The sequence below is a fragment of the Chlorocebus sabaeus genome, chromosome X, assembly GCF_047675955.1.
Source record: "Chlorocebus sabaeus isolate Y175 chromosome X, mChlSab1.0.hap1, whole genome shotgun sequence".
NCBI lineage: Eukaryota > Metazoa > Chordata > Mammalia > Primates > Cercopithecidae > Chlorocebus > Chlorocebus sabaeus.
Window position 1 is genome coordinate 120,439,781 of NC_132933.1, and position 15,754 is coordinate 120,455,534.

General features: G+C 34.4%; 1 protein-coding gene across 2 annotated transcripts in view; it reads left to right on the plus strand.

The window, feature by feature from the left end:
* Window positions 1-15,754, plus strand: part of DMD (dystrophin) — a 2,258,239-nt gene that overhangs the window by 979,855 nt on the left and 1,262,630 nt on the right. For both annotated transcript variants that reach the window (XM_037986581.2, XM_073013821.1), the window contains exons 35-37: window positions 12,252-12,431; window positions 12,742-12,870; window positions 14,513-14,683. In XM_037986581.2, coding sequence (XP_037842509.2) covers window positions 12,252-12,431; window positions 12,742-12,870; window positions 14,513-14,683 — 480 coding nt within the window. The remainder of the gene's footprint in view (window positions 1-12,251; window positions 12,432-12,741; window positions 12,871-14,512; window positions 14,684-15,754) is intronic.

Genomic DNA, 15,754 nt, shown 5'->3' on the forward strand with positions numbered 1-15,754 from the left:
ATCAGAAGTCACCTTAAAAACAATATAGATTTTACTAATCTATAGTAGTATAGATTTCATAAAGTCTTCACGTGACACAAAAGTTTTAGGGTTTTGGTTTTTAACTAACCATGTTATATAATTGAGAAATTTTCCTATCCTAAATTAGAAAAGTATAAGGATATTTAAAGTTCAATTCAGTTTTTCTTACATCACAAAGCTGAGAAAAATGAATCTAACGTTAAAATCAGATAATCAGTCTAGTCTTCCATGGTCTGGCTTATTGCATTCATGTCACCAATGCTGTTTATCAGAAAACCCTGTCATATCAAATCAAGCCCTTCCACAATGATCTAACACTTGAGTTTTTATGAGAAAAAAAAAATAACTGGATTCTCTATACTCATTTCATGTCCTTACTGTGACTGTGGGCAGGCCCCAGATGCATTGTCTATAATATAAACTATGTTGGTGACCACCAAAGCGTCAGGCATTCTTGCTGTTTCTCCATTTCCTACTAGTTTGTGTTATTTAATTAATTTAATAATATTTCATCACCTATCTATGGAGCCATAGTCCATGTGAAAGCAGTTTTCCAGTACCACTAAAATTCTAAATAAGGTCCCATCAGAGCTATCATTTAGGCCTACCATAAAATACATAGAATTAATAAAATGAGACAACCATCATAGTGTGAGCAATACTTAAGTCAGCCGCATGCACCTTCAGAGCAGTATTACTAGCATTGAGATGAATTATTCCAACTTGTAGGAAAACCAAATAGATACTGAAAGGAAGAGTTTATTCTTATTTATTTTTTTTGAGACGGAGTCTCACTCTTGTTGCCCAGACTGGAGTGCAATGGCCCGATCTTGGTTCACTGCAACCTCCGCCTCCCGGGTTCAAGCGATTATCCTGCCCCAGCCTCCCGGGTAGCTCGGATTACAGACACCTGCCACCATGCCCTGCTAATTTTTTGTATTTTCAGAAGAGGCAGGGTTTCACCATGTTGGTCAGGCTGGTCTCAAACTCCTGACCTCAGGTCATCCACCCGCCTCAGCCTCCCAAAGTGCTGGGATTACAGATGTGAGTCACCGCACCCGGCCAGGAGAGTTTCTTATACTGGCCAAAATATCAGTTATGTTCTTTATAAACTGGGCATAGGCTTAGGGGGGCAATTCACCATTTATTTTCTAATGCTGTCCCCTTTAAAAAGGAAGGGGAAGGTTGCCTAAAATGATGAAAGAGATGTTATAAAAGTCAAGCTTCTTGAGAAATATAGTAAAATTGGAAACACCTTAAATGTTGCAGGGTGATACCATTTACAAAAAGGATAAAATATGTAGAAATATACATTATTAAGTTATATATAATATATAGTAAAAGCAGAAACATGTGTGGGAAGTAATATAAACTGAACACAAAACAAGAGATATCTCTGTGAGGAAAGACAAAAGAATTGAGTGGGATGTGAACAGGACGCTTAAATTATATTTGTAATATTTCATTCCTTAAGATGTGTTATGCATACAGAAGTAATGATTACATCTGGTATACTGTGTGTCTAAAATAACATATAAGAACATAAGAAAACATACAAAACCAAATGCTTGGGATTTTTCCTTTTGGAAACCCCACTAGCCAGGTTCTGTCAGAAAAATCTTAGTAATTAAGGAACACCTACTTGATGAGAATTACTGGTTTCAAAAGAGCATGCCCACTGTTCATCTGGTTTGGCTAAGCATTGGCCAAAGATTCTCCTGATTGAGCAGCAGGACAGGAACCTAGCAGATTAATTTCAGCAAGATGAATAAGGAACACAGTCTTCCCAGTTTTTAAACAGGATGTTTCTATGGTTTTTTTGTTTTTGTTTTTTTTTACTTCATTATCTACGTTGAAGCATGATTGACAGATTCTTATCAATGATTCCCATGTGAAAATAGAGTCAAGGGAATGAATAGCACAAACTGAGAACTGAGAATTTTCATCAAAGTGGAACCAAAAGTTAGCCTGTGAATGGTCGGTTTGTGTGGCAGCAGTGATGTTCTGCTATCCTTAAGATCACTTCTATTCAGAGAGAGTCGTTGTTAGAGAGGACAGATCTGTAAGTCACTGGGTGAGGTAACATCAGAACTGAAGGTGGTCTGAAAATGATCTTATTTCCCTTTTTGTAAACAAGACAAGTGTGCAAAAAGCTCCATATCCCTTTCTCTGTTTCTCGATTACTTTCTTTTTTAAATTACTTTAGATTCAGGGGTTACATGTGCAGGTTTGTTACATGGGTCTATTGTGTAACAATTCTAAAATTCATATGAAACCAAAAAGGAGCCCAAAGAGCCAAAGCAATCCTAAGCCAAAAGAACAAAGTTGAAGGCATTACATTGCCTCACTTCAAAATATACTACAAAACTGTAGTAACCCAACCAGCATAATACTGTTACAGATAAAGACACATAGATCAATGGAACGAATAGAGAACTCAGAAATAAAGCTGCACACCTACAACCAACTGGTTTTTTACGAAGTTGGCAAAAATAAGCAACAGAGAAAGGACACCTTATTCATTAAATGTTGCTGAGATAACTGACTAGCAATATATAGAGGAATGAACTTGGACCCCTACCTTTCACCGTAAATAAAAATTAACTCAAGGAGGATTAAAGTCTTAAATGTAAGTCCTCAAACTACTAAAAATCTTAGAAGAAAACCTAGGAAAAGTTCTTCTGGACACTGGCTTAGGCAAAGAATTTATGACCAAGACCTCAATGACAAATGCAACAAAAACAAAAATTGACAAATGGGACTTGATTAAATTAAAGCTTCTGTACAGAAAAAGAAACAATCAACACAGTAAGCAGATAACTTCCAGAATGGGAGAAAATATTTGCAAACTATGCATCTGACAGAAGAATAATATCCAGAATCTATAAGGAACTTAAACTTGTCAACAAGAAATTAAAAAATAAAAAAACACATTAAAAACAGGACAAAGAATGTGAATAGACACTCCTCAAAAGAAGATACACAAGCGGCCAATAAGCATATGAAAAAATCTTCAACATCACTAATCATCAGAGAGATGCCAATTAAACCCTGAATAAGATAGTATCTCACACCAGTCAGAATGGCTTTTGTTAAAAAGTCAGAAAATAACAGATGTTGATTGCTATCATAGGGTGACCATGATTAGATTTCTAATAGTCATTCACTCTCCTAAGGATTTCAAAGTCATGTAGGTCAGGATCCTTAATATGAGGATTAATGTTACCATGGGAACCATGAAAAGAGCTGAGCTAGTAGGAGCCATATCAATTCTAGCCAACTTCTTGAGCTTCCTAATAGAGAACAACACCTAAGAAACTCACCAAGAGGAAGGTAAATTAATTAGAGTCAGATAAATGAGAGCAGAGATAGGTGAACTATAATTGGTAGGCCTAATCCATTCAGCCACCTTCTTTTCTACAGCCCATGGGCTGAAAATTGTTTTTATGTAAATGGTTGGAAAAAATTAAAAGAAGAACTACATACTTCAAGACACATAAAAATTATTAAAAATGCAAATGTCAGTGCCTATACATAAGACTTTATTGAGGTGTATCAATTTATATTTGGTTATTTTTTCTGGCTGCTTTTGTGCTACAACAGCAGAGTTGAATAATTGTGACAAAGACTACATGGCTCACAAAGCCTAGAACAACTACTGTGTGGCCATTTACAGAACATTTTCAAACTCCTGAACTAGAGGAAAGCTAATATAGAAGCAGTGCCCTGTTTGACCCTAGAATTTTGCCGTGTCTTCTTGAATGAGCATCAGAGGTTTGGCATTTCTAGGATCCTTTTGATAGGCCAGGGGCATTGTAGAATTGGTCTTTGCTAAATAGAATGATTCATGTAAGTTTTCTTCCTGCTCAAAATTCAATAGTCACACATTCCAAACCATAGATACTAGAATGCATAGCCTTTCCAAAAGATAGTGGGTGGTGCATGACACAATTTAAGATGTTTAAAGATACCATCTACTTGAAGGGATTTATGAACTCAAGAATATCTTAGGTATTCTAATTCTTAATGAGCCCACAGAGAAAGAATGGGAGAACTTCCAGAAGTAGCTAGGATGTGGTCAGGGTTGATTAACTGAAGGGACAGCTGCAAGTAAGAAAACTGTCCTGTCTGCCCTTACTCTATGACCACGCTTCCAAATTACAGTTATATATATAAAAAAAAAAAGAATAAATTTTAAAAGTATGCCAAATTGTTTAAAAGGTAAAGAATTTTTTTAAAAATTAAAATGACAGGAGGAAAACCATTTGAGAATATTAACAAATGAGATAAAAGATTGATGATGAAAATTGAAAATTTAAACTATTAATGCTAATTGGAACTTCCCACAGCCACATAGCCCTTTCACTGTATTTTTAAATTCAATCTTCTTCAATCAGAGTAGTATTAAAGAGGGTAAAATTAATGTTAAGATTTTAAAAATATGAATCACTCCTAGCTAGCTGCATGGTCCAGACAACAACAGTGCCACGAGGCAGCCATCACAGTGACATTTATCACCCCATAAATGTTTAGATACTTTTCCTTTTCTGTTAATGGAATTTTCTAGGCTGAGGTGAGAAACACTGATAGCTGTAGAATAGAGATGATGGAAGGAAATGGCAAGGCAATCTACAGGAGATTACTACCACCTGAAGAGTTTGAATACCGGAACTGCACAAGTTCCTTGAGCTGTCATGATACCCCCTACTCTCTTGGACTGTTATGTAGGCAATAATATTTCATTCAGCAAAAGGACAGGGAAAAACGTCTATTTTGCTCACTGGTATTTCCCATATACATAAGATATTGCCTGACACATAGGACTTACTTATGAAATACCTATTTAAACATAATCTGCAAGTTAACAGTTGAAAATTATAATGACAAATCAGTTCTTAAGAGAAAAAATGCTGATGTGAATCTAAAATTTTACAAGTTTTAGAACAAAAATAGTCACATGATCAAATGTTTCAGTTTTATAGATGGAAAAATACAAGTCCTGGTACATAGCAAAACTGTAACTGGAATCCAATACTATGCCTGATTTCAACAATTTTTTCCACTATACCAGATTATCATAAGAAATCTTATTTTCTAGTAATTTTAAAGTAAGCTTAAAGCAACAAAAAAGCTACTCATTTACAGTAAGAATGAAACAAACCATGGCTAAATTTCAAGAGCAGACAATGTAAGTCCTCATTAAAATAATAAAATGAAAACCTGTGTATCTATCACTGATTACAGTCTGTAGTCTGTCCCCACTCGTGTGTTTTTTAGATTTCATATATTGTTTGTTAATATCTTAAAATCACTCTGATTAGTTAAGTAAATCAATCTGAATATCCCATTACTGGCCAATATTGTTTAGCATATGAATTGAGCAGAAAATATAACCACAGGAAAGTAAATATGTATGTGATTAATTGGGGGTTTACTTCCCTGATGATCATCACATTTGGGAAATACAAGCTTTGACAAAGTCTAATCTATATGATTTTCTGATTTAATCAGTAACATTTTATTTCTAATATTGTTTTAATCATCAAAAATTCCAACTCAGTTAAATAATTTAGTTCCATTAAACCTCTAAATATTCATGGTGTCATCTAAAATTTCAACTGGTAGAATAAGATTTTCTGGAAAAAAGATTTGGTCCTATAGTATGTTCATCCTACCGCCTGTTTTATTAACAGTAGTCTTAGTATGCCAAGAGTTGCCTGAGAGGAACACACACACAGGCACACACACACGCACACACACAAAAATGGTATTAATAAATTTAACTCAAGGTGTTAAATGAAGAATAACCTATGTCTAAATAGCCACTTGTTTAACAAGTTACTGTGTTTTTCACATTTATTTTGGAAACAAAGTTTGATAATATTTAACATCAGGAAGAACAATTACTAGTTCCTCAATTATCCTTTCGCTTTCAGTTTACTTTTAGAATTTAATGACTATCACTCAATAAAAACTTAGAATGCATCTTCCTGTTTGCCTGTGGTTTTCAACGTTGGTTGCACATCAAAATCACCTGAGAAACTTGGAAAGTATACCAATGTTTAGGGCCCACTTCCAGAGATTCTGATTTAATTGGTCTAACTGTAACCAGCTCTCTCATTCAGCAAAGTTGAGAATCACTAGATAATGTGATACAAGATCCACGAATTTCAAGTTGTCTGATGAGAACTGAATTCAGCTCAGTCAACCATGTCTTGTATATATATTTTTTAAACAGTCAGCTTTCAGAGTTTAAAGAGATCTGGTTTCTGGTCCTAGATTATCTGGATAACTGCCTCAACTCGTCACTCCTCTTAGCTATAAAAATATAAGAACTATTACTTACCCTAAAGTTTGTTATACTCTCATTCCCATGAAAAATTACATATCTTCTTTTTTGAAAGCAAGCACAGTAATTTATCTGTGAAGTGAAATAACACTAGCAGATCATTAACTTAGTGCAATGAATGCATCAAGCAGCTGTTACTTAGAAAATAGAACATCTGTTAAATGCCATTGGAGTCACTATTCACTGTCATTATAGTTAGAGCTGTTATTTTTGTTCTGTTCATTCTGCTTTCATGAAATTCTTCTTTAATAATACATTATTATTAAAAAGTCAATACATGTTGCTATAGAATCCACTATTTAATGTTTTATGTTCTTTTTGAATTTATCATTGTATTATTCTGTCATATTAGCCTAACAGTAAAATATGTCCTAAACCTCTGGCCTTGATAGAGTCATGTTGGGGGCTGAAAAAGCAATTAGCATCTCATTTCCTCATGTTTAAGACATGGTAGATTGTGTGATGCACCATTGATATGATTACAGCTGCTGAGAATTAAAAAAAAAAAAAAAAAAAAAAAAAAAAAAAACCACTACCACTTTCAAGGTAAACCTAAATTGTATGTTACATCTCAATTTCCGAATCCTTAAAATGTGACAAATGCACATCTTAGAACTGCAGTAATATGGCAATGTATTCCTTTTCTTTCCATGAATATGTTACGTAGCTAAAAGGTGAAAGAACTCTCTCCGGTTCCCTGTGATCAGAAATGGTATAATATTTGCAAATACTAAGTGCAGAACTCACTTGGGTAAGGGGACCTCTCAAGATGCCTTTTATGGATGTTTTAGTCAGTCTTTTATTCATATTACAGGGAACATGCATAAGAGAAAGGAATAGCTAAAATAAGCCCAAATTTAATTGAGTCCTAGTAAAGGGAGAAATCTACAAGGAAATGATGTTAAGGTACATAGTTAAATAAATGTGGTGCTGATTGAAGATAGGTTCTACAGAACAGGACACTCTTAAGATAATAAAATTTGGTTAAAAAGAGGGAGTAGGCTGGGCACAGTGGCTCACGCCTGTAATCCCAGCACTTTGGGAGGCCAAGACGGGCAGATCACGAGGTCAGGAGATCGAGACCATACTGGTTAACATGGTGAAACCCCATTTCTACTAAAAATACAAAAAAATTAGCCAGGCGTGGTGGCGGGTGCCTGTAGTCCCAGCTACTTGAGAGCCTAAGGCAGGAGAATGGCGTGAACCTGGGAGGCGGAGCTTACAGTGAGCCGAGATTGTGCCACTGCACTCCAGCCTGGGCGACAGTGCGAGACTCCGTCTCAAATAAATAAAATAAAATAAATAAATAAATAAATAAATAAATAAATAATGAAAATAACAGGAGATCAGACAGAGAAGTTATCTTAAGAATATAAGTCCCTGAGAAATTCCAAGAAAATTTGTGGAAGGTATTGGAAAACTTGTGAAAAGTGAAATGGGTAGAGGAGAGTATGGAGGTTAAATGAGCTACATTTGTTTACCCTGAAGGAAAATATTTGTAAAGGTGTTCCTATGGGACCAGATAATTGTTCTAATAATTTTTACTGTTCTACCATTAAATAAAAATGATGAAAAATGCTGATGGTATAATCAGCAGAGACGAATGGAGATGGTTTTTTCATCTTGCTACTGTATCAGTGAAGTGAGTTGATAGCTGAACCCTGAACCTAACATGCCATTTTAAATTTCTACAAGCAATTAAACTTGTGGATATGGGGAATGAATCAGAATGCATTCTTCATCCTTCCCATCAACATGGGGTATGACTTCACTGGAATAAATTAACTCATTATACTCATTCTTTTATAATAGGGAAATTAGAGTAGCATTTACAAATTATTATGGCTAAGAAGTAGACAGCAAATTTGTTTGAAATCATGGAAGTTAGTGCTTAGTATTTGGACTATTTATACTGGAGTTATCAAATGTTACAAAGTAACATATGGAAAATAAATAATATGTTAGACATTGTGGCAATTTATAGTTTAATTGGACTTTACTTATGTCAGATATTTTCCCCTTTATCATAAAAACCCTTAGTGCCAAGTATATAGTTTGCCTTCAGCTTCTCTTGAGTCTCCTGAAGGTGGACTTACAGTCATGTCATAGGTCAAATTAAAACTGAGTGTACACAATCTTGCTTTTTCTTCAGTCTTAAAATCGATCCTAGCAGCTATCACATTACTACATGATTGAAAAACCTAAAGTGTCTGAGTTACGATTTAGTGAATTTAGTCATTGAATTTGAACTTGCTGCTTCAGAAGAGTAGATCTTCCAGAACCCTCTCTACCTCTCACCTCACAAGGCAGAAGAAGGCATGTATGCTGAGAATTGGATGCTTTTGAAAAGGAGGAAATGCCATATATGTTCAGCTGTTTTTTTTCCATCTTGCCAACCCTATAAATAAGTAGCTGCCTTTGAGAGGAATGAGTACAGGTATAAAGGGAATGGCCAAGGCAGTAGCTCTAGGTTGGTTCGCCATACATCTGAAGATGCAGACATTCTTCTGTTATGGGAAACTAGTAGAGCCAGAGAAAATGGTTCCTCAGCAACCTCATCAAATGTATTCTTTTTTAGTTTACAATAAGGATTCCCTGTTCCTCTATGGCAGTCTTTTATTCCAACTTTCATACCTTCTCATTGCTTCATACTTTGTCTTTAGTCAATCCAAACCATTCCATGCTTTATGGCACACTTCACCTTCAAGTGTCACCTCTCCCTTGTAGTCATTCATGCTTATTCCAGCCATGGCTCATCTGTTTCCAAAAAATGTGATTTTTTTCTAGTATGATATCAAATTGTTTTATTACATTTAAGTTTTCCTCTGCAGCTACACTGTAGGCATGATTAGAGTGAGGTTTGCAAAGATTACCTCATTCCTCATCTCTGGCAGTGAATAGCACAGTACAGACTAGATATTAGGCACCTGATATACATTGGTCAATTACTATTTGAGATCTTCAGAAAGCAAGTTCAGCATAGTATTTAAAGGCTAAGTCTTATTTAAGTCTTATTTCTTAAGTCATACCTTGGATTAAAAACACATTTAAGGGGAAAAATTTCAAACCTACTAAATTAACACAGTATTTTTTCCTAACCCAACACAGCACTCATACAAATGATTGAATACTGGTTTATTGTTGAATAGCATGCATAAAGGTTTGACTCTAGGTCTCTCTCTTTTTTTTTTTTTTTTTACAGAGTGTAAATTTTCCTATGAATCACTTTTGACCATTAGCATTTATAAACCACCATCATATCACTGCTTTTTTCAAATACAAGTTCATCATGGTGATAACTTGAACATCTTTTAGTCTTAATTTATAATTTTGTAGAAGACACTATTAATTAGTCCACTTTTCCTATTTTGCTCCTATCAAATGAACATCACTGGACATTATTTAAATTAACTGGAATAATTTGGCCAGATGTTGATGCATAATAGTTTTTGTGAGCCAGGAACTACCTGCAGCATTATCCCCTAAGTTCAAAACTTTTCTGATCTCCTCTGAGTTTTGGAAAATTCCATTGCCTTTAATTGCATTGCTTGTCACGGAAGAAACAAAAATCTACGTACACAATAACTTTTTACATTGATGCTAAAATATAGTGTCATCTTTATGAAGACATATTAAGAGATAGTAATCCAAATATAAATTAAGCTTCAACTTTGTGAAGTGTTACCTTTGTGAATAAATTAACTGCAGTGACATGCCACTAGACTGGAATATAGTAAGTAGATAATTCTCATTTACATATATGTCCATCTCTTTGACAAACTCATACTTGAATATAAGTTTTTGAAGGATGGTGACTTCTCTACCATTTTATCCCACAGTGCCTAGTAACAATGGCTAACATCTATGGATGTAGAGGTTGTATACTACAAAATGGGTGAAGACGAAGTATTAAAAGGGATAAAATGTAGTCTGTGTCTACTCTAAAGTCAAGCTCTAAAGAGGCTGTGTCTACCCAAATGAGATACTTCTAATAATCTACCAAAATATGTTGAGGAGAATTACATATGATTGTGCAACAGTAGTAACTGGCATATAATAGGAGCTCAGGCAACACTTATGATTGATAAATGAAGAAATTGCCTATATGAATGGCTAAGCTCACGCATGTGCAACAAATAGCACCTACATATGAAGAACCCCATGCATGATAGCTGTCACGTTCATTTGGCATTAAGTACCTTAATTTTGGGCATGTTTATATTGAAAAAAAATGCAACATAAAACAGTATCTTAGAATTGAAAAACAGTGATACTGTCTTGCATAAAAATTTTTGTATTGTTTCCTCATTTATTTCCCCTGTTTATCTGATGCCAAAGGCAAAACCAAAACAAAAAGCATGAGAAGTGATTTTGAGTGCACCAGGACCTGATGGTGTGGCAGAAAGACAGCCACGGGACTACTTTGGTATATTATAAAGACAGAAAAGACATGTTGAGAGCGACTCTGTGAGACCAGCCTATACCTAGTTTCTTAATCTCATACTGTAATTTTTTTTTAAGAAATTAGATATGGACTGGCCTTACAGAGTTGCTCCTTGTGTGTTTATTAATTGATTATTTGTAGCTGGGCTTCCTCCACTTTCCTGTTATTGCTGTTTCTCAATGATTTTGTTTTGCTTTGGCTTTCTGTGATTAAGACATCAGCTCCACTCGCAAATAGCTTTTCAACTTGAGTGACAATCACAGTCTCTTCTGTTAACTTTATTGAGAAAGGAGAAAGGGTCTGTTGGGCTCTGGCTCAGCTCTCTGTGAATGTCCAACAGCTGACTAACTAGACAGGCGGGGAAGGAATCAGGCACAGACACAGTGGAATGCAGAGTGGCCACGTTGTCTGTCAGCCATGCTATGTACCAGGAAAGGGGTTTTATGCAGAGCAGGTAGTAAACATTTGTACTAACATCACTTTTTCCATCAATACTCTATATATTTTTTCATGTTAAATGTGTTTGTTTTCATGTTGTATAAATCACCTCTTAGGAAATAGTGGTATTCTCTTAGGAGATTTTAGTCTAGGGCATGTGGATAGAATTAAGGTCTGTGAACTTGGGTTGAAGGAAAACTACATCTTTATTTTTATTCACCTAAAACCAAAAGTAAGCATCTTTTCAATTAAAGATGTGAGCAACAAACTCCAGCAATAGAAATACCCATGACTTTGTCACTAATAGAAATGACAGACACTTTTATAACATGTTCCAGACATTGTATATACTTAAAAATACCAGTTATGTTCATCATCAGTACATTGAAATTATCCTAAAGACCTGATGCTAGATCTTGTTAATTAACATATTAGGAAATAAAACATGTATTACTACATCACAAATATTTTAAAAATGTTTTGCATATTGTATTTCAGTATAATTGTTTGCATTTAAAATCCATGCATTTTGTTTTATGCTTTTAAAAGCATTATTTTGAAAAAGGGTTTTTAAGCTTCAACAGATGCCAAAGAGATCCATGGCACTAAGAGCCTAAAAAATCCCTGCTGCAGAAATACAGTAGCATCATACTGCAGAATTTTCTAAAGGCAGTTTCTTATTTGTGGATGGATTTTCAAATGTCTGCCTTTAGCCACTACATGAACAAATTAAGTAAATATATTTAGTTGAACAATATGTTTATTAAATATGTATGATGAAAAATAAGACATGAATTATGCTTATGTACATATATATGTTCATAGTTACCCAATAATGAAGCTGCAATATATATGGTATGGTTTTCATGATTCATTAATACATAGTTACAGGTTTAAAACCTTGCAAAATCATAGTAACCGTAGAGAAAGCCATTTCATAAGCATTAAATCTTAAGACTGCAATATATTACTTGAAGGTCAATACTCTCCTTTTCACAGGCTATTCAAAAAGAGATTGAGAAACAGAAGGTGCACCTGAAGAGTATCACAGAGGTAGGAGAGGCCTTGAAAACAGTTTTGGGCAAGAAGGAGACATTGGTGGAAGATAAACTCAGTCTTCTGAATAGTAACTGGATAGCTGTCACCTCAAGAACAGAAGAGTGGTTAAATCTTTTGTTGGTAAGAGAAAAGGCTAGAAGCTTTTACACCCTTTTCTGTCATGAGAAAAAGATATATAAGTGACCAGTAATAATTTTGTGTTTGAAAATTTCTCAAGTCCACATATATGCTGGCTCCTAATTCAATATCTATAACAAATATTTTAATATATTTTTATTTATATTTCAGCAATATTCTATATAAAAATACCACTTAAGACTAATCTGAATGAAACTGTATTGTTGTCTTTTAAAAATTTTAGAACATAGGAAAAATTCTTTAAGAATATTGTCTAACCAATAATGCCATGGTATATCTCTGTACAATTAAGGAATACCAGAAACACATGGAAACTTTTGACCAGAATGTGGACCACATCACAAAGTGGATCATTCAGGCTGACACACTTTTGGATGAATCAGAGAAAAAGAAACCCCAGCAAAAAGAAGACATGCTTAAGGTAGCAAATAAAATATGAAAAGTAACATTCAAATTGTACAATTACTTCAATCATATTTGTCCTAAAAGATACTAAGGATGTCTTAATAAGAGTAAAACAATCCTTTCTTCCTTCTTTTATCTTTCCGTTTTTCCTTTCTTCCCCCTTTGAATGGAAATTAATGATTTTGAAGAGTTCTGTAATCTGGGTATCTGTTCATATCCATCACTCAGTTAATTATACCCAATGTAAACTCCGTTCAGAAACAGATTCCAAGATTTATTTTGAAATCATATTGCAAATTTCTGCCTATGTCAATGGTGGTACTACATTCTTGTGTCTAACACAAAGAACAATCTGACACCATCATTCATTCAGCCCATCTGAATCAACACCTGAAATCCAATCAGCTGTTTTGTTTTTTGTTTTGTTTTGTTTTGTTTTAGCCTGAGCCATATCCAAATCTTGGTAATTAGTGTTAATGTTGGGCTTATGTAAAACTGAGGTTTTCATTTTTAACTACATGTAAACAAGGCTTTGGGGTCTTTGTTTTAGTATCAAAACTGATTGTTAGGAAGCCCTGTCTTCTTTTTCAAGGGCAACTTAATCATCTTTTGTTTAAAAAATGATTCTGATAAAAGGTTATGAGAGGTATAATATGTACATATACCTTATTGATACTACATTGTTTCTATTTGATGATGTCTCCTTTCTCAGTTAAATAGGTAGAGTTGAATTTTAACAGCTCTCTTTTAAATACATTTTTGTATTTTGTTTTGCTGAAATGTTTGATAAATTTATTGATTAGTTGTTTACTATTTAAAGAAAACTCAAAAAATACGTTTCTTTCTATGCAGTTCATTTTTATGCCTCTGATATTTTCATATTTTCCACAGATTACAATATATTTTAATGAAAAACTATAAATGCATTCCAGGTTATCCCCAAAACACATTTATGCTATTGTGTGAAGCTTATTTTGATGTGGATCTGTATTGTGCTCTTCATTGTCCCTTGATGTATAGTCAGAGATGTCATCTTATGGTGAAATTCCTTCAAAGCTTTTTGAATAATAGGGTCTGAGTTATTTAACTTACAACGTCTGTGACCCGGCAGGTCAGGAAGAACATTCCTCAGTACCTCTGTATGTGACACAAAATTTGTATGTGTTAGAAAATAACTTTTTTTCTTATGACACTCAATGTAATAAACAAAGAGGAACTTGAAAGTACCAGGAAGGAATAGAAAAGTGTTCTTCAGCTACCTGCCCTCCTGAGCACATACTTAGTTTATTCCACAACTATTAAATTCAGTAACGATATAATAAAATAAGACTAAATAGAATACATTATGATAGTTGCAAAACGTAAGAAAACACCCCTGTCCTTCCTCAGGCTAAATAAACATTTTAAATAGACATGCATCAAACTTAAGGACAGTGATCTATTTTTCTGAAATCACATGTATTTTCATTTTACTCCTGTTTTATGGCAATTGTGGTTTTATCTCCCTATTTTCTGCATGTGCTTGCTCTCATTTTCTTACTTTCTCTCTCTCTCTTTCTCACTCTCTCTGGCTCACTCGCTCCGTTTCACTCTCTATTTCTATCTTGACTTTCATTAATTACTAACTTCAAGTCCTATCTCTTGCTCACGGAATATAGCGTTTAAAGGCAGAACTGAATGACATACGCCTAAAGGTGGACTCTACACGTGACCAAGCAGCAAACTTGATGGCAAACCGCGGTGACCACTGCAGGAAATTAGTAGAGCCCCAAATCTCAGAGCTCAACCATCGATTTGCAGCCATTTCCCACAGAATTAAGACTGGAAAGGTAGGAAGATCTACTCCAAGGTGGAAACTAGTGCTAAATGATCTCTTGCGAAGGTTGTGCAGTACTCTCAAAGGGGCGAGTAGACCCCATAGCAAGGTTTTCAAAAGGAAAGTGAAGGCCAAAATGTATTTAAGGAAATTTTACCACTGACTATAATGGGAGATAAAACCATCTCTCTCTCTCTCTCTCTCTCTCTCTGTCTGTCTCTCTCTCTGTCTCTGTCTCTCTCCCTTTCATGTTTTTCTGCCACAGATATTCTAGAACTGCATTCTACACTGCAGTTTACATATGTACTTTCAGGGGTCACCTACAGAAAAAAACAACAAATAGCATGCTGAAGGCCAAAACAATAAATAAATAAAACCAAAAGCACACAAGTCATCCATCAAAAGAAAGCCCTACCGATAAATTTTGCCAAAAGCACTACTGATACAATATTGCTTGCATGTCATGTGGATCAAACGTCCAAAATGAGGCCTTGTATATCTTCTGCACGATCTAGGGTGTTTGTACCTTTTTACTGATTGTGCAAGTGTGTATATTTAACTTGCCTTTGCTAGTTGCAGACACTGTGACAAAATTCATAAGGCTATAATGAAATGATCAAGCCATGAAAACAAATCACTGCAAAGCTTATATATCCTAATTTTTGTAATTTTATATGCCTATTTATATACTGTTTAAGAAGAACCAGGGAATATGGAACTTTTGCATGATAGACTTTATATTTGTATGATTTGATGAAGACAAAGTCTTATTTAGTAAGTAGTTTGCAAAAATGTATAAATATGGTGTTAAAGAATTTCAACTCTTTGGGAAGATTTGAAATGCAAGTAATTACCTAGAAATTTATGTACTGTAGTTTGATATATTTTTAATATATGTGGTATGCTTTCAAATATAAAAAGTTATACAATCAATATATGTATTTAGGTGTATAGATAATTGTTAGAAATAATCTGAGATGAGAAAACATTGGAATATCTATAAGAAAATATGATGTAATATGTCAGGTAAGTGTTGACTCCTGGAAAAATAGAAGAACATGTTCAAAAAATATTTTGATAGATA